Source organism: Coturnix japonica, chromosome 5, assembly GCF_054131305.1.
Source record: "Coturnix japonica strain WE chromosome 5, WE-NBRP24, whole genome shotgun sequence".
Taxonomy (NCBI): Eukaryota; Metazoa; Chordata; class Aves; order Galliformes; family Phasianidae; genus Coturnix; species Coturnix japonica.
The window spans coordinates 51,896,069-51,917,544 of NC_140667.1; the positions used below are offsets into that span (position 1 = coordinate 51,896,069).

At 36.1% G+C, this 21,476-nt stretch overlaps 1 protein-coding gene across 7 annotated transcripts in view; it reads left to right on the forward strand.

Moving 5' to 3' along the window:
- Positions 1-17,586, forward strand: part of C5H14orf39 (chromosome 5 C14orf39 homolog) — a 29,461-nt gene extending 11,875 nt beyond the window's left edge. For 4 of the 7 annotated variants that reach the window (XM_015865804.3, XM_085549608.1, XM_085549607.1 and 1 more), the window contains exons 7-19: positions 3,464-3,651; positions 4,136-4,178; positions 4,574-4,694; positions 5,376-5,470; positions 8,930-9,069; positions 9,506-9,585; positions 11,636-11,721; positions 11,814-11,878; positions 12,960-13,030; positions 14,110-14,249; positions 14,686-14,821; positions 16,266-16,323; positions 17,034-17,586. In XM_015865804.3, coding sequence (XP_015721290.2) covers positions 3,464-3,651; positions 4,136-4,178; positions 4,574-4,694; positions 5,376-5,470; positions 8,930-9,069; positions 9,506-9,585; positions 11,636-11,721; positions 11,814-11,878; positions 12,960-13,030; positions 14,110-14,249; positions 14,686-14,821; positions 16,266-16,323; positions 17,034-17,236 — 1,426 coding nt within the window. In that variant the 3' untranslated portion in view covers positions 17,237-17,586. Of the gene's footprint in view, positions 1-3,463; positions 3,652-4,135; positions 4,179-4,573; positions 4,695-5,375; positions 5,471-8,929; positions 9,070-9,505; positions 9,586-11,635; positions 11,722-11,813; positions 11,879-12,959; positions 13,031-14,109; positions 14,250-14,685; positions 14,822-16,265; positions 16,324-17,033 lie in introns of those variants that run through there. The other 3 variants (XM_085549609.1, XM_085549610.1, XM_085549611.1) reach the window with 2 other exon arrangements.
- Positions 17,587-21,476: the final 3,890 nt, after the last annotated feature.

Below are 21,476 nucleotides of genomic sequence, written 5' to 3' on the forward strand. Positions count from 1 at the left end.
TCTAGAAGCAGCTTATTAGAGGCAGTGCTGTCTCAACTGATCAGCAAAGTTATGCAGTTTGCATCAGAAAGTTTTGATAAACATTTCAGTGTAATAATATTCACTTTCCATTATTAGGAGTTCATCTGTGACTTTGTAGATACTAGTGAAATGGGATAAAATATGGCTTTTTCAAATTCAGTTACTTCCCAAATTCCTATTACAGTGTTCAATTAAACACTGTTTAATTGCCCACAATTTCAAGGGAAGTCCTCTAAATTTGGATAGTAATAAGGTAATCGGTGTTTTGGCTTTGACAGAAATAGAAGATATCAGAGCATATTTGCAGAAACATATTTTATCTACAGATGTTTTTTTTTTAACCATTATCATGACGTGTCTTCACACATATTGTAATATCAGTACTTTCAGATATTCAGATTTGGAAGACTTTTAGGAAAATACAGAGGTTCTATGTTTGCTAGAAGCATCACATACATGAACCTGAGCTTTTTCTTTCACATATGCACTAAATAAGATAACATGCTTTATAATGCATAAATAAGATACATTCAAATAATTTGTTTTTCTTTATTTGTGAATAATTCCTCAAAATAAGTACAAAGCATTCAAATTAAGTATTAGATCATGAAAAATAGGGCTGGAAGGATATATCTGCCAGCACTGAATGGGACCTGACCTTGCTGTTGCTGTAGGTAACTGCAATTTAAAATGTTGGCTGTGTTCTTATGCTAGTGTTCTTCTTGCAAGTAGTTCAAGACAGCAGAAGCAGAATGTCTGACAGCCTTTAATTAACTCTGTTTGTAGCTTATCTGTCTTCCTGTTTAGAGCTCTGCATTTGGTGAAAAATAAGGCTAAATTGGCTTTCTATGAGTATATGAGCCATTTTGGCCTTCACTAATTTGAGCTGACAAGCCAAAGAAGCATTACTTTTAAATTGCTTCTTTAGATAACTAGTCTCAATTCCAACATAATAGTGTTGTTTTTTTTTTCCTTCCCCTTTTTCCTGAGCTTTTAATTGTAAAACATGACTGCAAACCATGGAATAAATTTAATGTATGTATTTTACGAAACTTGTCTTCAGAGGCTTGTTTCAAATACAGTCCCTCTGTACTAAAGCATTGGCTGGTATACTCAAATCAGCAAGGTGTGCAGTCAACAAATTCCAAATAGATAAATTAGGAAGAAAAATAAGTGCGTTTAAAATGTTACGTGCTGAATGCCCTTCTTAGGCTGGCGTTTGTGGGCATTCAGGACATGCTGCTTTACATGCAAAGATGTTTTTAAAAGATGACTTTAATGTGAGCAGTGCTGAATTCTAAACAGCTGATGTTCAACTACATGAACAGATGAATACGAGTTATTTAGGAAAAATACTGAAAATAGAGTCAACTCCTCAAGACCTATATGCTATACTTTATATGGCCATAAATATTTAACTGTGGAAAACAAGTTTTGGGGAAAAGGTGTATTCAAAGTTTAAGGATGACATTCAGAAGTTTGCAATGTGCCACTTGCAATTATTTGACTTCGTGTTTTTAATTTGACTTTCATTTATGTTTTTAAAATTTATTTGTAATGCATTCTTAGTTTTATATCAGCAAATGTCGCTGTTGCTTTGCTATTGTTTGTAGAATCTATTAAATTAAATCTGTATTTTCTGTCTTTCACTCCTTGGTAGTATAAATAAATGTTTAAGAAATCCAGTAATTTCATGGACTCCCAAGACCATCCATGAAAAAAAAGAACAAATATGTTCTTTTCTACATGAAGTTTGAGAAGTCTCAAGTTCTTGATTTCACAACCTTGAATCATAGCAGTGTTAATCTACAACTTCTTTCCCCTGAATGTGTGCTGAACTTCAGTCAATTTAACAGGAGCTGGGTCCTGGAGCATAGTTTTGTTTGAAAAATGAGATCTTACAATTTTCTGCTATTCTTTAAAGATGAATGCTGTGATTTGGATACAGTGAGAGCTGTTCATTATTGCAGGCAGATAGGTGTGCGTGTGCCTTTACTTGCTGTTATACATAATTTGTTTCACAGCGGAATTTCTGATTAATCAGCAGATGCACTAATAACAAAATATTTTCACGTTTGGTTCTGTTATTAAGCTCTTACTTTTAAATGTGGAGAGAAATATACCAGGCCCTGGTTGTTACTATTGATAATATTAAAAACTGTTGATAATTAACTCTTACTTTCCTGCAGGTTACCTGTGTGTGACATTAACAATTAGAACCTGTTCCTTTGTTAATTACTCAGTGTTAATCACTGTGCTTTCCCTACAGATACTACCTTTGCATTGGAAATGACTTCTAATGCACGTTAGACTTAGCAGCACTACTGGAGTAATAAGAAATGCTTCCCAGTCACATAGTTGAATATTTGATCTGTTCTTCGCAAGCAATGCTGCAAATTCCTAGTTTGAATGAGAAAACAGACTAAAGAATCTTTTCCAGCATAGTCACTGTTACTGATTTAACGCAAGACAATTTCTGTTCTGTGCAACAGTACTTCTTTTCTTTCCCAAGATAACACTGATCAATTTTCAGCTTTATGTGATGAATTACATCTAATTGCTTACTATGGCATTTGTTTTTATAGCAGTATTTCAGAAGCTCATTTAAACTTTAACAATGTCATGAAGATTTATTTAATGGGACCTCTTAATTGATGCTACCAGCTTTAATAATCTGTAGCTATGTTCTCAACCAATGTCAATGAAATTATATCAGTGTGAGATTAATGTAGAGGGCAGTCTTACAAGAAGCTGAGCTCTGGCTGTTTTCCAGTGAAGCATTTGAATGTTTGCTTAACCTTAAGTTTGGTAGTCTTGTTATTTTAGTGTGACTGCTGTGTGTGTGTAAGTCTTCCCTGAATCAGATTGCTCAGCATTTCTTACTCCAGCACTACATCAGGCTGTTCTAAGTCACAGAATCATAATAGCTTGGGTTGGAAGGGACCTCAAGGATCATCAAGCTCCAACCCCCTTGCCACAGCCAGGGCTACCAACCTCCACATTTGATACTAGATATATATATATAAATACTATATGTATATAAATACTGGATGCTAGGCCAAATGATCCTTTGCTGTAAGTTTGATAGAGCTGCACTGATACAGGTGGAGTTGTGCCAATAAGCACAAGCAGAGAATTTGGCTTGGTGTCAGTTTCATGATAATTACATAAGGAAGAACCATTTGTCATCTGTCAAGCTACCTTTTGTCATTTTATGGTCTAGATTCCTTTCAGAATAATGGCTGTTACATCATGAATGTATTCTTTGTTATGTACAGCACAATTTTCTATGAAAACAGATGGAAGAAAAAAAAAGGAAGTTGAGTAGAAACATACTAAAACACTAATCTGACCTTTTCCAGAACAACAAGACTAATTGAGATAGTTCCATAAAGTAATAGCTGTTCTTTGTAAATGTTATCTAAATTATATATTTTTATAGGAAAATGTATCAAGATTACATCATCCAGTATAAAGAGACTCTGAAGCAACACCGTGAAAAATATGCAGAAACTGCCCTTGCACAGGAATATTACAAAAAAAAGAAAGAGCTTGAGGAAATCCAGAACAGAATTCAGAAACGGTCTGAACAATATAAATTGAAAGAAGATGCTAACTTGGATATTCTTGGTACTATTATTATCAGTGCTTATGCAGTAGTGCCTGATGCTAGTAGACCGCATATTACAAGGCTGTACAGAAATCCCCTTATTGATTTATCAAAGTTTCTCTTAAGCTGATAAAATAAAAATCTTAATTTTATTGTACTATTGGTAGGAAAAAAAAAGCTGCAGCAAAGTGAGAATAAGAATTTAGTTAGAGTATACAGGCTAATATTCTTTCCTCCAACATGTGAATGTAATGGGGAGAGGTTTGCCACTGGGCTTCTTTGGGTAAGAAATCAACCCAAAATTAGTTTAGAATTAGTTTCTCAAACATTTATTTACTTATTTATTTACTGTGCTATTTTGAATGTCATTACTTTCTGTATTACTGCTATTTCTTTTAGAAGGACTAAACAATGACAAGTTTTTCATGAACCATTAATTTAAATTGTAATTTGTTGAGAAAATGAGACTTGTTAATGTTCTGAAACAAACTTTTATTTTTACAGAGCCTGCTCCTTTTAAATCCATTAATGACTGGGCTATATATATGTATCCTTGAAGTGTAATGTTAATGTAGTTTACAGGAAGGAAAGTTTATATTTAACTTTCACAGCTTTTTATTTAAAAATATAATAATTGTGTTTAGAGTGGCAGCATAACCATTTCCCTGTGGGCTAATTGTAGGTCAAATAATAGTTTTCAGTTATAATTTACTGGAACATTTTAAGGAAGATAAAAGTATTTCACTTAATGACCTGTATATTGTGAAGCTTCACTAAAGAGAAGACTGAAGTTGGATTTGGAGACTTGCCTAAAACATGTAGAATTGTCAGGACTTTCTGTAACTCTAGCACTTGCACTTACAGCATAGAACTGTGAGGGACCTGATAGTATCTCCTTCTTGAATAAAATCATGTTGCCATGCATATTCCTTAATTTGGAAGTGCTTCTTTGAGGCAAAAAACACAGGAAATGTTAAAGCTTGCTGAAACTGCTACACGAGAATCAGCTGAACTAGAAAAAGAAGCAGACGAATTAGAAATGAAAATTAATTATTTAAAAAAGGTAAGTGTGTTTTATATATATATAGGTATTTATACAAGTAATTTGCTGAAACAAAATAGTAATACATTTTCAAGCACATGAACCAACAGGATGATGGTAGAATTAATAATTATTTGTTTCTGTAATATTGCCTCTGCTTTCTTGGAGAATAGGGGTCCATGAATGCTCAGACTCTTACGGCTTGCTTTCTGTTGACCTCTGTTTACACCGTAATTTCCTCAACTCATTGTATCATGATGACTTCTATGGTAGCTCAAAAGAGTCAGAGCATAGTAGAGGACTCATTAGTGTTGGGTTGATGGTTGTATTTGTTAACATTAAAGGTCTTTTCCTACCTCAGTAATTCTGCAGTTCTGTAACCTGGATGTATGTGCCTTTCTGGACTAGATGATCATTACTGTTCTACCAGCCATGTTCACCTCAGCCAGCCTTACATTGATAGAAGCATAGTGTGCACAGGTGGTGGTTTTTTTCCTATAGTTTGTGGTATTGTTTGACATCAGACTGAAGTTCACAATGAACCTTGGTCTCCTTATTTCTTTAGAACATTTTGGCTAAAAAAAATAAAATACTGCTTATGCCGATTTATCAGGATTAGAAGACCTTTGCAGCATGTAGCTGTATTGTTTTCACATTTTTTTAAATTAAATTGTGCTGTTTATTTGTTCTTTTTCTTTTAAGACATTTGAGAAAACCGCGGAAGAACAAAATAATTCAGGAATGATTGAAGGAAAAAATCTGAAAAGTCTGGAGAAACCGAAGGAATTTAAAGAAAGGTGCGTTTAAAAATGATTTCCTTCTCCTTCATGTCATCCAGAAAACGATCTCAGTATTCACACAAGGGCAGCAACAAAACACAGCTTCTGTGTGGGTAATTTTATGGCTTTTAATTACAGTTACAGTGGCTGTATGGTCAATAATAGAATACACTAACTATACTGAACAAATATTTGGTGAAAAGTTCAGGGTTATAAATCTCATTGCCTTTAGCTGTGAACTACTCCTAGAAATTTAACACTTAATTTGGTTCTTAAAAACAAGTGTGAGTGAAAGTTTCATTGACAGGATTAATGGCTTAGTAAATTAGCCAGTGGTCATTTACAACTGGGACTCGCTTTAATTTGAGCTCAATTACGGTGACTGAAGTCACTATCAGGATCATCTTGCACTCATCTGGATTTTTGTGAGTATTAAGACATGAAACTTAGAACTGATTCTATTGGACAAAAATCCAGAAGACTTAATCCACAAGATTTTACGTCATGGTGTGCTTGATAAAGGCGCTCTTCAGAGTTTTGAACTGGGATTTAATAGGCTATATGTACAGAAAGGTGTCCTTTTAGCTGTCTCCTTCCCACAGGGATACTTGATGTTTTTAATATTTTCTCATAGAACCATGCATTATCCAAATAATGATTTTTTTATGGTTTAAGGTCTTAAACTAGTTCTGCCTTCTTACCTACATCATGGTTATAAGATCCTGTAAACATTTTACACTATTCTAACTCACATTGCTCTTTAACCTCCATATACGTATGTACAACATAAAGGCTTATAGAAAATGGTGTAAAAGTTGTTTTAAAACATCCCTATTTAGTGTAAAAGAGAAAGTATCCGAGTAGCTGCTGATGTTAAAAACTGAAATATTATTAATCTGTGATTGTAATCACTGTGGAAAGAAACAGAAAATGTACTAAGATGATGATTCATATGAACTAAAACCTTTGTAGACTCAAGGCAATATAGAAAGACACAATAAAGTAAGGGTACCAAAGGCAGGAGCTGTTTTGCAGTCACTACAGGGCAATTCCTGAGCAAAGAGATCTTTATAAAGAAGCAGGAGATATCTTCATCTTCTGCCACAAAAGGAGAACAAAAAAAGAGTTGTATTGTTAATGTCCATAAACTGATGGAACAGCATGGAACCAGCAAATGTCAAACAGAACAATGAAAGCACTGAGCAGAATAATGTACAAATTAATACCCATGAAATACTTTAGAGGACTACAAGACAAGAAACCAACATGAAAGTAAACTAATAGCTGCTGGTATGTATGTTCTTTGAGCAGGAGTATGGCAGTGGAAGTCACTTTGTCAGAAAGATTAGAACAGCTGCAAAACATATTAGTCTTCTGATACAACCTATTTTCTTTGAGTAGTGGATTTCTGTAGTACTCCAGTTACATGTTTGTTTGCTTGTTTTATTTTGATTATGCATTAATTCCACCTCTGAAAACCAAAAATACCTTGTGTTCCAAATGAGAGGTTTTTGCTAAAACTTCTAGAGGTTATTCTGTAGAGTATGATTTCAGTTTTTTTCTGTGTCTTTGCATTACAAGTGATAAGGCTTCAGTGATCAAATAAAAGACTTTGCTATATAATTCTTGGAAAAGTACTTAGAAATCTGTTTCTGGACTTCTAAGTGTAAACATCAGTGAAGAATCATAGAATCAAAGAGGCTGGAAAAGATCATCCAGTCCAACCGCCCACTTACCAGCAATAGTTCTCACTAAACCACGTCCCTCAGCACAACATCCAAACATTCCTTGAACACCTCCAGGTTTGGTGACTCCACCACCTCTCTGGGCAGCCCATTTCAGTGCTCATTCCACTCTGTTGGAAAAGAATTAACCCTTTAATGACCACAACCACAATTACTTTTAAGGAAATAAAACTTTATTTTGTTTTAAGAATATATATATTTTTTGCACTTCAACAAAAACTGAAAATATTACATATTTTGCAACATGGATTGAGATAATGATCTTTTATTTGTGGGAATACAAGAAGGACTGTATGGAACAGCAGCTGTGGAGCAATATAAACAGCATTTATCTACTCAGATGTCTACTTACAGTTAAGTAGAAAAAGGAAGACTAATGATCTTTCTTGTTACTGCAGTTCAGACTATTTTGACTTTCAGACTGCAGTTTATTTTTTCTCAGTAGTTATTAATGTCAGATAAGATTTGTTTTTTCTTTAATAGTCTCTTTGGGGAGGGAGGGCAGCAGGTATATTGTATGTTTTAAAGTTGCAGGCCCTTTTGGAAGTTTTTGTTACTTAAAAAATCAATATCTCAAGAGTTTCTGACTCCTGTTTGCAACTCTACCATCAATCCATTCTTCTGAACAGAATCGTATTGTAAAAGGTTTATTTCCTCTATGGTATTTTTTTTAGAAATAAAGGGAGTTGTCTGCTGTGCTTTACAAAAGCACACAGAAACTGACTCCAGGAACTTTTAAAAACACAATTTGGTATCTGAAGTAAGTTCTGTAAAAAAACAGTTGGTTATTGGCAATCTAAATCGTGACCATCAGCAGCTGCCTTGTCCAGTTCATTTCATTTTTGAATGACTGTGATAAAGTGGGCAGATAAGCTGTTCTGAACAAGGAAAAGCCATTTCAGCCTGGGTTCTGTGCCTGGCTCTGCTTTAACCACTCCTTGGTCTAAAGTTCTCCACATCTGATCTTAAAGATAGTCATATAAACATCTTATTTCTTGCAGTATACGTTCTTTACTCAAGTAATGTCTGCAGTTGCTGTAAATAAAAAACAAAGATGCTTTTAAATGATTTCTGTTTGATACATATTTCTGTTTGTCTCAGTAGGTGGTGCATAGTTTCCATAATTTGTCAGATCCAAAATCCTAATAATTGCTTCTAGTTTGGTATGCTTATCCAGTAGTATTGCTTATTGTACTCCATGATACCTTACAAAGTTCATCCTACTTTCTGGCATTCTTTCCTACCCTCCTTTTTCTCAGGATGCACTGCTTCTGGGCTGGAGGAGACGGTCCTTGAATACTGATCAGCTTTCTTGGGCTCCTCTTCCCTCCAGGGCTTTCTCCTGTGTCACCCTGCCAAGCACTTCCCTGAAGAGTTCAAAGTCTGCACTCCTACAGAGTAGCAGGCTTGCTGTGCACCCTTCTTAATGCACTGAGGATCTTGAACTCTACCATTTCATGGTCACATTCCACCATTTCCCAGTCATCTTCTTTGGTACTGACAAAATTCAAGTCAGCAATATTATTATGATCACTTTGGTAGTGTTGCATGTCCTCTGCTTTCAGTGATATTCCATGTCTGGTGTTCTTTCAGGAAAAATTAAAGTCTGATCTATAGCTGGAGCTGCAAAGAGTTAGAATCCCCCTGGAAGCACACATTTCCCTTGAGAACTCCACTTATTTGCTGTTGGATTTTATGATTTCCAATCTTTTTTTTTTATTTTTTTTTTTAGGGTATTTGAAGAGAGTGAACATCCTTCTTTGTTACATGAGAAACATCAACTGTGCAAACCATTGCAGCTCCCATGCATTCCTCGGAAATCAGTCCAGTCTTTACAGACTACCAGATTCTCTATGCAGCGAACAGAAACAGGTGCAGTGTGATTCAAACCATCTCTTTATTCATTTATTTATTTATTTTTGTGAGGGTTATTTTTGCGTAAATAAATGGAAACCATGGCAATGGATATACTCAGCTGTTTGTCCTGTGATGGATATAGCTGGGCTTTCAGCAGAAGTTGGGTGCATACCTGTCTTTGTGTTCTGACAACCTGATTTCTCTCTCAACTGTGCATTTAGTAGAGTGACATGGTGGATATACCGAACACACTGCATCAAAAAAAAAACATGTGTAGCATACTTCTAGGAATGTTTGTAAATATATGGGAAATGTAACTATTATTTGTAGTAATTTGCTTGGTGCTTTCATGTTTTAGCTCTTCATTAACAGGAAAAATTGTATGCCTTGTTGACAAGTTCAGTTTAACAATGCAGTGCTTTGGATATTTATATAATGTTTGTTAATTTAGGGAGAGAAGAAAAAGAAGATCCTATGGAACAATCCATCTCTACTAGCAGTTCTTCCAGCCATGCAGAAAATCCATCACAGGTCTGAGTACTTCCACTGGTAAAATGTGATCTGTTTTGTGTGATTGTTTTAATCTGTTTTGTGTGATTGTTTAAGTACAAAATACTTCAAATATACCCACAGCTATTTTGTCTTACATAGAACTTCTTAAGGATGGATTCAAGATGCTGAAGACTTTTTAATCATAAAAATCTTTTTTTGGTGCCATCTCTAACCCAACTGAAATTGCTTAAGTTATTATAAGATGATTCATGCTATTACTGCTAGTCACATTGAACATTCTAATATTGGTTCCTTGTAGGGAGCCTGCTTTAGCTTGGGGGATGGACTCGGTGATCTCTTGAGGTCCCTTCCAACCCCTGTGATTCTGTGATTCTGTGTGATTTCTTTTCAAACTTGAGGTGAACTCTATGTCCAAATAATTTCTGGAAGAGTTTTAAACACATAAAATTTAACTGTGTGCAGCAATTTTTGGAATTCAAGAAAGAATATAATCTTCTATTACTGATTAATCAGTCATCTACTCTGTGAGAAGGGATTTCATTAAGGACTAAGGATGTAGGATGCTCTGTGGGACTGTCTTCAGTTTAACCAGAAGGAAAAAGGGGCTTAGAGGAGTAAAACCTCAGTAGCATTTCTTTGTGCACTTAAGAAGTCCGTAACTGTTTCCTTCTCTATCCCATAAGCAAATAACTCCAGTGACTTTTTTTTTTTTTTAAAGGGGAAGTGTATTGCAGCTCAATATCTAAAAGACACAAACACAGTTAAACAACCCAAAAACAAGCTGGAGGAATAACCTGCACAGTTGTGAAACAAAACAAAACTAACCCCTACACTAATAAAATCACATTAGGTGAAAGAAAATTAACAGGGCTGATTGACTGTTGAAGTATAAAAGGAGTACTGGAAAAGGTGATATCATCAGAGACAAACAGTTTGCAACTATTTTTGATGTGCAGCAGTTTGGGAAGTGTCCATATTGAAGTTTTCCTTCATAAGGTACAGGTCACTGGGCCTATTTCAAACCAAATGTCAGTGAAAATTGCCAAGTAAAAAAGCTAGCAGGTGTGATTTTCATATAACTTTCAAAGGAAATCGAGGTTTTAGGATGGAGCCTGTGGGAACTAATTAACTAAATAAGACAAGACAGTATGAAATGCAAGAGCTAGACTGAATGAAGCTAGACCAAAGTAAACTTGAGGTAGCTGTGATTTGTGATAGGCCTAGAGAGTTGAACATGATGAAGATAATGGAAGGGTTGTTGCCAGGGTAATCCAGATGAGGATGGTAATCTGGGGCATAGAATTGCTCTTAAAAAACAGTGGGAAGCAGTAAGTCAAAGTTAAGGAAAGTTTAAGAAAGGGTGATGTCAATGGGGAGAAGATGGAGTCAGAAGGAAAATAAAAAGATTGGAGGAAAGGAAGTCTTCCTGCTTCTGGAAGGGAGTGCTGTAAATTGAAGGAGGTGAGTGGTGGACAGATTCTGCATGTCCAGTTCTTTTGTCCTCTCACCCTAATTCAAATTAAAACCAAATCAGAACTAGCAGCTCCCTGTGAAATAAGATGTTATCTCATGCTGAGGCATAGACTCCTAGTGCCATTCTGCCCTTAGGGAACAAATACATGCTACATATTTGAGTCAGACCTTCTGATCTGGAAAACGTCTGTGAGAGGAGTGTTTCCATCTTACCCACAGTTGTTCAGTCAACCTGGCAGACTTCTGTGCGTTCTCACTTTGGCCTTAGGAGATGGAGACAGACCTGTCTGCAGTAGTAGTAATCCTGAATGAAGTTTGTAAATTGTGTAATGTTATCTGTATGACAGACAAGTTAATTATTCACCTCTAGTTGTCAGTGCTGTGAATGCAACTTTATTGGAAAGAACAGATGTGGGTCTGAGTATCGTGTACAAAAAATGTTAAACTGTAGGTAAAGCAGACAGGCAAAAAATTGTCATGATCCCTAAAAAGAGCTTAACTGGCTGGATTTATGCAATCTGAGGACAAATTGGAATGATACTGTCAAAGCCACAATTTCATATGCTGCTCTTTTGAATTTTTCTTGATGTTTTAGATGGTTAGTGGCTCTGCTGTGACTGCTAATCTGCAAGTTGCCCAAGTTCCATCAATAGCAAGTTTTCAAAGCCAAACACAGTTCAGGTAACTTTTCTCTAATGAAATAGCATTCATTTTTGTGATTAAAGTTTATGGAAACAATCCATATTCAAACAAGGGTAATTTCTGTCTTTTAGACTGCTACGGCCTCCAAAGCAAGTGACTACTAATCAACAGTTTGAGAGTGAAAAAAGTGGAGTAGGTAAAGTATCACTGCTGTCCTTTGATTAGCTGTGGTGTTATTGTATAATGACCACATAATGATAAAACAGTATTCTAGAAGCCACACTGTCACTCTGATATGAAGTGGACCAATATTTGTTTCCTTCTCCACTTCATTTAGTTTTAACTTGTGAGTACAGCTCGGAGTCTTAAGTTTAAATGGAGACTGAAGTTGCCATAATGTGAGATGCATTCTTCATTAACCACTGCTAATAAAGGGAATCCCCCAGAATTTCTAGTAAATCCATGCTCTTAGTTTGGGTAAAGTGAAAACGTGCATGCAAATCTGCTGAGAAGGCATGAGAAAATGCAAAGAAAAGGGCTGTAGCAAACAGATTTCGGAATCTTGAAGCATCAGATAAAACTGATATAATAAATACATAAGAAAAACAGAGAATCTATGAATGCACCTGTAGTTTTGAAAATCCAGGGCACTGAGGTTTAGTTTAAATGCACTTTTCCCTAATTGCACCATCCATTTTGTTCCATTTTAAGAATTATAGTCCTTTTTTTTTTTTTTTTTTTTTTCCCCTATAGGTAGAATCCTAATTATGTGTCTTAAAACACAAGATCTTAACTTACAGTGTGTGAAATATTGCATGGTCTGAAGCTTGGAGCAGAAATTTGAGTAACATTCTTCTCATTTCTTATCCTAGCTTTTGCTCAGGTCTTTAAGATGCACTTCATCAGTCTCGTGGACATGCTTTTTATATTGTTTCCGTGTGGTTCCTATTGACTGGTACGAGCATTCTCAGAGTGCAACAGAAGGATTAGGCCAAGATAGCACACTCAGGAAGCAACAGCTAAATTTGAAGAACTTACCAGACAATATGAAGCAACCTTAGTATAGCTTTGACAATAATAAGTGGCAGAATAAGAGGAGACTATTATGAAAGTTGCCACAGAGTGGGTTATTATGAAAACTACGGTCAGAACACTTCCTTATCAATAGCAATGCCAAGTTAGTAAATCTTGTTCAAGGATTCTTCCTCACAAGGTAATTTTTATTTATCCATTTAAAATGCTGTTATAATGTAAGGAATGCTGTCTTCTTTGCACAGAAGACCAAGAGGCCAAATGTGATGATAAAGAAGCAGGAGATGAGCCTAAGGATTCTTCTTACATACCTCAAGTAAGCAGAGCATTTTAATGTCATAAATAGTTATTTTATTTACAGCAGTCAATTTGACTTGATGTAATTGAATCTTTTGGCAAGAGCTAATTGTAATTATAAGGAATTGGCAAAACGACTCATTATAAGGCAACCAACATTTGAAGCTGTTTCTTGTCTTCTGATTGCTAACAGAGTGATCTGGAGCATATAAGTGTTGTATTTTTTAATGCTACCTTGACAATGGGACCTTGAGGACAACTGTCCTATGCACATTATGATTTGTAGATAGAGCTATTGTGTGATGTTTTTATCTGTGTAAGCTAAGGTGCATTTTAACATTTTTTGCATTTCAAATTCACTTCTCCCACAGAAGTATAGTATAGAAAATGGGCTCTGTGCTGGCCACAGATTCTGAATGGCTTCATTTATGCTGCTTTTATTAGGTGTACTTGAATGGGAGTTTAGGCTCACCATGCCATATTATTGAGGCCAGTTCTATGTACAGCTTGCAAATACAGGTGGTACTGAGATCAAATTTGAGACACTCAGCAGCATCTAGCAGACTTACTACAGGCTGACACCCACAGGCAACTGGTGGAGAACAATGTCTTTAAAACGATATTGAGTTTAGTGAAAACTGCTCCACAGAATCCAAGTGTTCATTATCAGTTAACATTTCCTGAAAAGGAGAAAATATTCTTAATGAGATAATGTATATTCTGATGAATGTGTCCCTTTAATTTGCTAGGGAGTATCAAGAGGATTCCAATGTGACTTAAAGCATTAGCTAAGAGATACTTTAGAAAGAAACCAAGGCTTTGTTTTCAACCAACTCAAATGTTTCTTTTGTTTGAATGAAAATTTTCATATATAGTTTCAATTGGAAAAAGTCAATCTTTAATTAGTTAAATTGAGGTTACAGTTGTAACTATGGTGAATATACAACTGGGAGCGTTTGATTAAATTCTCTTTATTTTTCATGAAAAGAAAAATAACTAACCTTAAAACATACAATGAGCATGCTTATAGAAATGGACTAACACTATTTTGAGAAATTATATATGCCATAAACACTACTGTATATTTCTTTTTAACAGGACATACATACGTATTTTAAGCCAAACGAGAATAATCCTGACACAGCAGCAGAAGGTTCAGAACATTTTCTACAAGCACCTAAAACACCTGACTCAAAGGGGAAGAAAACCCAGTTTTCTAAAACACCTCCATTTGACTTGTACGAGTACAGCTTTTCTTTAGATTTCATGAGCAAAGTTGTAATGATGCTTTTTGTTTCAGTATTTCCAGAGTTTTTGAAAGATGCCGTAGAAAGACTTCCATAGAAAGTTCTTTAAAAAAAAAAAAAGACAATTTTTTTTCTAAGTTAGATTTTCTTCTTGCAATATCATTTCTACTTGAATTGTAAATGCTTTTCCTTGAACTGTTTTTTTTTTTTTTTTTTTTTTTTTTTTTTTTTAACAAGCATTTTTTCTAGGAGCATGAGAGTGAAAGGAAGGGAATTAGTTAAGAGCATCACCTCACTCTGATTTAAAGGGTTGTATCACCTGTTAGTTCTTGCAGGAAGCAATTATTGATGGAAGCTATAGAAAAAAAAGCCACCTGTGCTACTCTTTAAAACTACTGATGCAGTTTCTACCTTTCTGTCTTTATAGCATTCACAACGTGGGTTGTGAAGAAGCAACATCAAAATCTCCTGCTTTCTTTTCTTTTTTGGGCATCTCCCAGAAGTCACCTGGCTTTAATTTGTTTGATTCTTCTGTATTTGGGGCAGAAAATTCATCTGATGAGGTAAAAATTAGTACTTAAGAATATTAAATTTCCACAAGCCAAAACATGCTGAGGAAGTAGTAATACCTGTGAATGGTTTTTTTTTTTCCTAAACGAAACTGCTTTTTGGCAAGTGTATTTTAAGAGCTTGCTTAATTTTACACTGGATATCCTTTGAAAATGCTTATCTCCTTATCTGCTAATACCCATGTGATGACCTTTGATCAAGTGTGGATCTTTCCCATATGGATATGCAGATGCACAGATAACTAGATTTACAAAAAGGTTTTCTGACTCAGCATTGCAATGTGAAAACTTTTGATACTACTCATGTGAATATCCTGTATGGCTTTGTTTGGCTGTAGTAGTGAATCAGTTACTTAGGTTTTTATCCTCTGTGCTTCACACAGTGTGGAATACTAAGGGAAGGAAGAAAAGTGCACTTACTAGAAATGTTAAAACATAAATATGTACCAGCAGCTATATATAAATAAAGGCAGTAGATAGATAGCTAACTGGAACAGGGCCAGGAATCCTGGTTACACTTCTTATCCTTTGCCTAACTACAGTGCACTAGAGTATTTTTTTTCCTTTCTAGGCTAGTACTATGTAATTGGATATTTGAGATAGGTGTGTGTCACTGTGTAGTGTAGTGGTTATGTACCATTCACTCGTAATGCATATTCAGTCCTCATTAAGCAAATAAGGCAATGGAATCCAGGTATCTCATATTTCAATGAGTCTCGCAGTTGCTAGGTAAAAGCTGAAGGAGGAAAAACACATTTCTTTAATCTTCCGTTTGGTGAAGAATGTGTTGGTGATACTACCTGGCATCAGCAGTGTGTAGGAGAGAATAGGCTGGTGGGTAGTTTCTGAATCGTTTAGGAATGAGGTGTGTGTAGATAAAGCAAAGAAAGTGCATAGGTAAGTCACATAATGCTCTCAGAACCCATGTTATATTGTGACAACTCAGGAATTTAGCAGTGTCTAGCAGTCACTTTAATCTGTGGTTAGATGGGAGTTTTGACCTTATTTATCCATTGTAAATACAGCTTCAGAGCTCTTCTGAAGTGTATTAAGTGCTCATTTTGTCATTCTTTCTGGCAACATCAGGTCCTACTATGAGGCTGAAACTCCTCTGCTGCTCAGAGGTCTAATAAAATTTTGCAGAATTAAATAATTTTGAATCTTTTCAGGTTAAAATACAGCAGAAAATCAGATTGGTTTTGGCTTGTTTACAATCTGATGTCTTGCTCCAGAAAGACTGAAGGCATGCATTTGTAGATGTAAACAAAACAGGATGCTTATCAAAGAACTTACCTTGTAACTTCAGGGTTTGACATATAAAGTTAAATTTAGGAACTAATACTCACTGGGAAATGTATTTTTCACTTATTATGTATCAGAATTAGAACTTATGTTTTGTCTTCCTCATTTGTTAAATAAAATGATTGTTACATTTCAGATAGATGAAAGTTATTCTGTGGGAAACTTGAACCCCATATCACCACATAAAGATTTTGGTAAGTCTAAAAGTGGAAAGTATTAGAAAGTGTTTGTGTGTATCAGCTGTGTTTTATTTATGTTTATGTGGCAGGTGAGCTCACAATTCTTCTTAACAAGGCGCCTTTGGTTGTATAAAACATATTCATTTCTTATATATTGATCTGCAATAACCCTGTTTAGTGACTTGTTAAGTCAATTTGTATTTTGACTAGTTTAGTTTTATTCTCTAAATACCTGTCCTATGGAATTCGAATGTCCGAGATGTCCTGAAAGAACAGAGTGCTTCAAACACACCTGATACAATCCCTGGTTCTTCCGAGATGAACAGCAAGAGGGGAGAACAGATTTTAAGTGTCAAGGTTCTATAAGCTTTTTCACTCCTAAAAAGAACTCTGTTCTGTAGATGTAAAACTTACAGTACTTGGTAAATGCAATTTTTTAACCTAAGCTACTAGCTCAGTGTTGAAAGAACACATCTATTGTGTCCCTCTCCTCATAAATGGAATCCAAATAGTTTCCAAATGATGAAAGAAACCTAGATCGTAAATTGAAATAATTGGAAGTGCATGATACAAAAATAGCATAAGTGAGGCAGGAGAATCAGGCATCATAAACCATGTTTTCCTCTTACACTCAGCAATTGTTATTAAATGTAAAATGTTATTTTAAAAATGTATGCTGAATGCAGTAAAAATTAATCTAACAATATATTATGTATTCCACATAGGAAGCTTATTTGGGAAATCAGAAAGTGAGGACACATTTGCCTTTCCCTTCCCCTTGGAATCAACTTCTCATGCTTTTGGAGATGGCAAAGATGACTTCAGTTTTCCATTTGCATTTGGACAAGATCAGAGATCATCGCAGTCTCCTTCTGTGAAAGGTTTTCATTCTTCTTTGCAAAATGCGAAGCCATCTACATTCTTTTGAATACGTTTAACTTCCTTTTAAATTCTTTTCCTACTTAGCCTTGACAGATGTTTCCGTTTTCATAAGTTAAAGTACAAAGCATTTCACCTTCTTTCATTTCACTTAAGAACACATTACTGCAATTGCTGCAAGAGCACGTGTGCGTTCATCAAGTGCATGCTTTGAGATGCAGCTTTTATTTTTCTTATTCATTTTCTGAATATGTTGTTTTCATAAAATGTTATGATATGTTCTACCTAAACTGTCTCTGAGAAGCAGAAGAAATGCCATTTTAAGACAGCATGAGGAATAATTATTTCATCATCTGTGAGAGCATCCAAACTTCTAGATGAGTGTTTATAATCTCTGACTTAAGCTTTAGTAAAAGTAACTGTTTATTGTTCTGGACGAAGCTGAATTTGAGTTACTGTTCTTATATTGGTTATCTGTTACAAAGTTCTTGAAATAAACACTTTCATTAATTTTATGTAAAACCACTGTTCTACATCTTGCTGAATGATTACTTAGAGAAATTGGTTAAGCTGGTTGATCATAAGAAAGAGAAAACTACTTCATAAAGGGCAACAGTTCAGTATTTGGGATACTTCTCAGATATTTACAAATGTTAATGGCTTTTAAACATGCACTGGGATTTTTCATTGTTGTCTGTCGAGTTTTGCCTGAAGATGGTGCCTTGATATCATTCCCATCAAATCAGTAGTGGTTATGTTGCTGGATTGTTGAGACTTGCATGCTGAGTTTGTTCTGTTCTGTCCCCTCTGTGAACATGTGATTAAACCTATCTATAGTCAAAAGGTTTAGACAGCGATCCTCTTGTAAACGTAGCAAGGGTGATTTGAGGACAAGTGCTTTTTCTTCATTACCAATTGTAATTTGCTGCTACTGTCCCTCTTGTGTAGATGAAGTTGAAGGACTGTGTGCCCATTCCTCATTCCTCAAGGCAGAGTTGGTAGATTTGATGTGTGTCACTGCTGAAAGTGTGGGAAGCTAACTTAGTTGTTTCTCGATTCCAGTAGATGAGGAACACATGAGTGCAGCTGAGCTAGAGGCCAGTAGGCTCCAGCAGTGGGATAGCAGTGGCAGCTGGGGGGCTGAGATCTCTTAAAGGCAGTGCAGTTGTCTCCATAGCAGTAACATACTGTGTGCTTGTACTTTGTACACTTGGAAACATATTGTCCTGTTCTGCCCTTGTATGGTACCTAGTAAAATGGATTTAGGTTCCTAACTGAGCCCTAAGGCAATAATGATATGAAAACTCACCATCTCTTAAATAAGCAGAGCAGGGCTTTGACTTTTAATCTTGTACATGTATTGTAGTCAGAAGGCAAATATTTTTGTTGATTTTTGGTTGTTGTTTTTGTTTTTTTACCATCTCATTGAAGGTTATAGTTACATTTTTTTTGTCAGAAAGCTGTTTCACTTGGAAATTCCTCATTAAAGCTAACATACCAACCAGCATTAGAAAAGACCTGATCTGAGCACTCAGTCAAGCTGTAGGTGTCCCTCTTTGTTGCAAGCTGGAGAAACTGCACTGAAACAAGTGGTATGAAACTGAATTACCACTCGTTTATTGAGTAGAGAACATTAAATGTAAGTAACGGCTCCATGTTTAGCTACCTGTTAAGACTAACTGTAGGATGCAAAAAACGTCACCTGGAAATCTAAGCAGCAAGAAATTAATTCAAAGTGTTTGCAACTCTTTACTGTCCAAGTTGCATCCTTTCCTTACAGTTCAATAAATTCACTGCATTGAACACCAGTGAAATTCTTTTAATGCTTGCCTGCCACATTTGGGACCTATCTTAAGGAAGAATATTCTACTTTCCTTTTTATTTCAAGACTATGAACACAATTAAGACAGTGCTGGATGTCAAGAGGCATCCCTGCATATATACAGGTAAAAGCAAACTTTTGGGGCAGTGGTAGAAGAATCATTGCACTGTAAGAAAACAATCTTATACGATAGCATTAATATGCTTAAGTATGTCAAGGAAATAAGCTCTAAGTGCTACTTATGGTAACAGATTGGAATGTGTAGACTTAGAGTATTAGATGGTAGTAATCTCCCCAGCGCGAGGCTGATTGCGTGGGCAGCAAGAGTTGGCTAATCCTTTTCGGTCAGTGCCATAAAACAAGGATTAGTTTTTCATTTGCTGCAACTGAGTGGGTCATTAGGATCCAAAGACACTAATGAGCCTGAACGGGCAATTGGATTCTGCTTTCAAAGTTGTGAGGTAGTCTAAAAGGAGATGATTGTGTCTTTTAATGATTTAAAACAGGGTGTTTCAGTGACCTTCTTGGAAAAAAAATAATAAAAATGAATGAAAGGTATGTAACTATGGAATGCAAACCTGGAATGTTGACTTTTTGTCTTGGAACTCAAGTTGTTGCCAGATTCATTGCCTTAGAGGCTGAATGGCTCATTTAGGAATGTATCTGTTGCCTTGTTTTTATGTTCTGCTCTTGATGTCTCCAGAGTTGACACAAGTCACATGCAATCAAGTCTGTATCCCTGGTGGACAGGCACTGTCCTAATGTTCTCTGACTCACACCCAGGTTGTTTGCAGCTCAGCAGTTCTGCTTCCAGACACATCACTTTGTGTTCTGATGCTAACATCTTGCTGAGAAATTGCCTCTTGGCACGCTGTTTCTTGAATCCTGTACCTTGCTTGATTTGATGTGAAGATGATGCTCTTTTTAGCACTTGCAACATGTCACCTTTGAAAAGGTAAGTTTTCCCCCCTTACTTTGCTACGTTCCAGATTTTTTCCTCTTTTCAGTAACTGAGTTCCGCAATAATATGTTGTCTAGGTTTGATTTCATTCAAATAACAATGCTGCCAAAAGGATGTCAAAGAAAACACCAATGGGTGGATAATTCAGTGTTAAGAGAATGTTTAAGTATATACAAAAAGCAAATGTGTTGATCGTCATAACTCCTCAGAGGAAACAAGGTCAAATGTTCTAACAACATGATTTTCAATTGCATACCATAATTCACAAAGCAGCCACAAAATTATTTCATAGCACATCTTATTCCATAGTCCACTGAGAATTGGGTTGGGGAAAATCTGGGAAAGAAGAACTGCAGGGTTAAGTACAAAGTTCTTGCTGGTAGGGAACCAGCTGCTATGGCTGGTGGGAAGTGTGGTAGCTGACAGGCCATTCTGAACCTCAGTCTGGAGCATGCAGTTGTAGTTCACTCCCTCCTGCTGGAGCAGGACCGCCTTTGGCTAAGTGTGGGTTCTTGCTGGTTTTTTTTCCTTCTCTTGAGGCATGTTTGGCTAGTTCTACAAAATGCACAGTACTGTGAGCAGTGATGTTGCTCATTGCTACAGATGGAAAGGGCTTATGTCCAGAAGCTATGGGTATCAGAAGTTATTAAAAACATTTCTTAACCATTGCCTACAAATCCCTTGTAAGCGTTGCTTTGCAGGGAGCTGCTGAGTCTTTGGAGCCTTTTAGCCATCACCCAAATGGGAAAGGTGTGCAATTTAAAATAATTTTTGCCTCAAGAATCTCATCCTGGATGCTTTTGGCTTGTCATGTTTCTCACTGCTGCTTGTATTGAAGGAGTTATCATGTCTATTTCTCCATCATAGTTGGAAGAGGTTCTCAAAAATATGCCAACTCATTGCTGATGTGATCGTAGGGGTGAGATATTAAACCAAGGCCATGGCCACCAATTCTCACTGCAAAGCCCATTGCTCGGTACTGCTGTTATTCTGTTAGAAGAAGAGTGGTGCAGAGCACAGCTTAGATTTTTTCCTCATCTTGAAACAATTCATGTGAATCATCATCAGAGGCCAAGGATGAGTGAGTGATGTTTTGATTAAAAAAATATAAATCACAGAGTATGTGGAAAACCAGTGCTAAATTTCACAGGTACATTTAAACCCAAACTGACCATCCATCCAGTGCACTTAAAAGAAACTGGTTCTGAGAAGTAGGTATTGCTTCATGTAAAACTTCCACTTAACCTTGGATTGTGCTCTTGCAGGATTCAAAAAATAAATAGCTTGTTGCTAGCACAGGGGAAGTATTCTGATTGCAGAAATGGTGCAGTAATAGTTGAGTAGATTTTTCTTCTTTAGCTGAAATTCATGGGCCTGGGAGCTATGAAAGGGGCCTTGCGCTGAGGGGATTGGGGGGTTGCCACTGTCACTGCATCTGCTTGGTTTGTCGAATAGAAATATGGTGTAGCAGAGACTGAGGTCTGCAGAGCACCTGGTGCTACAGGT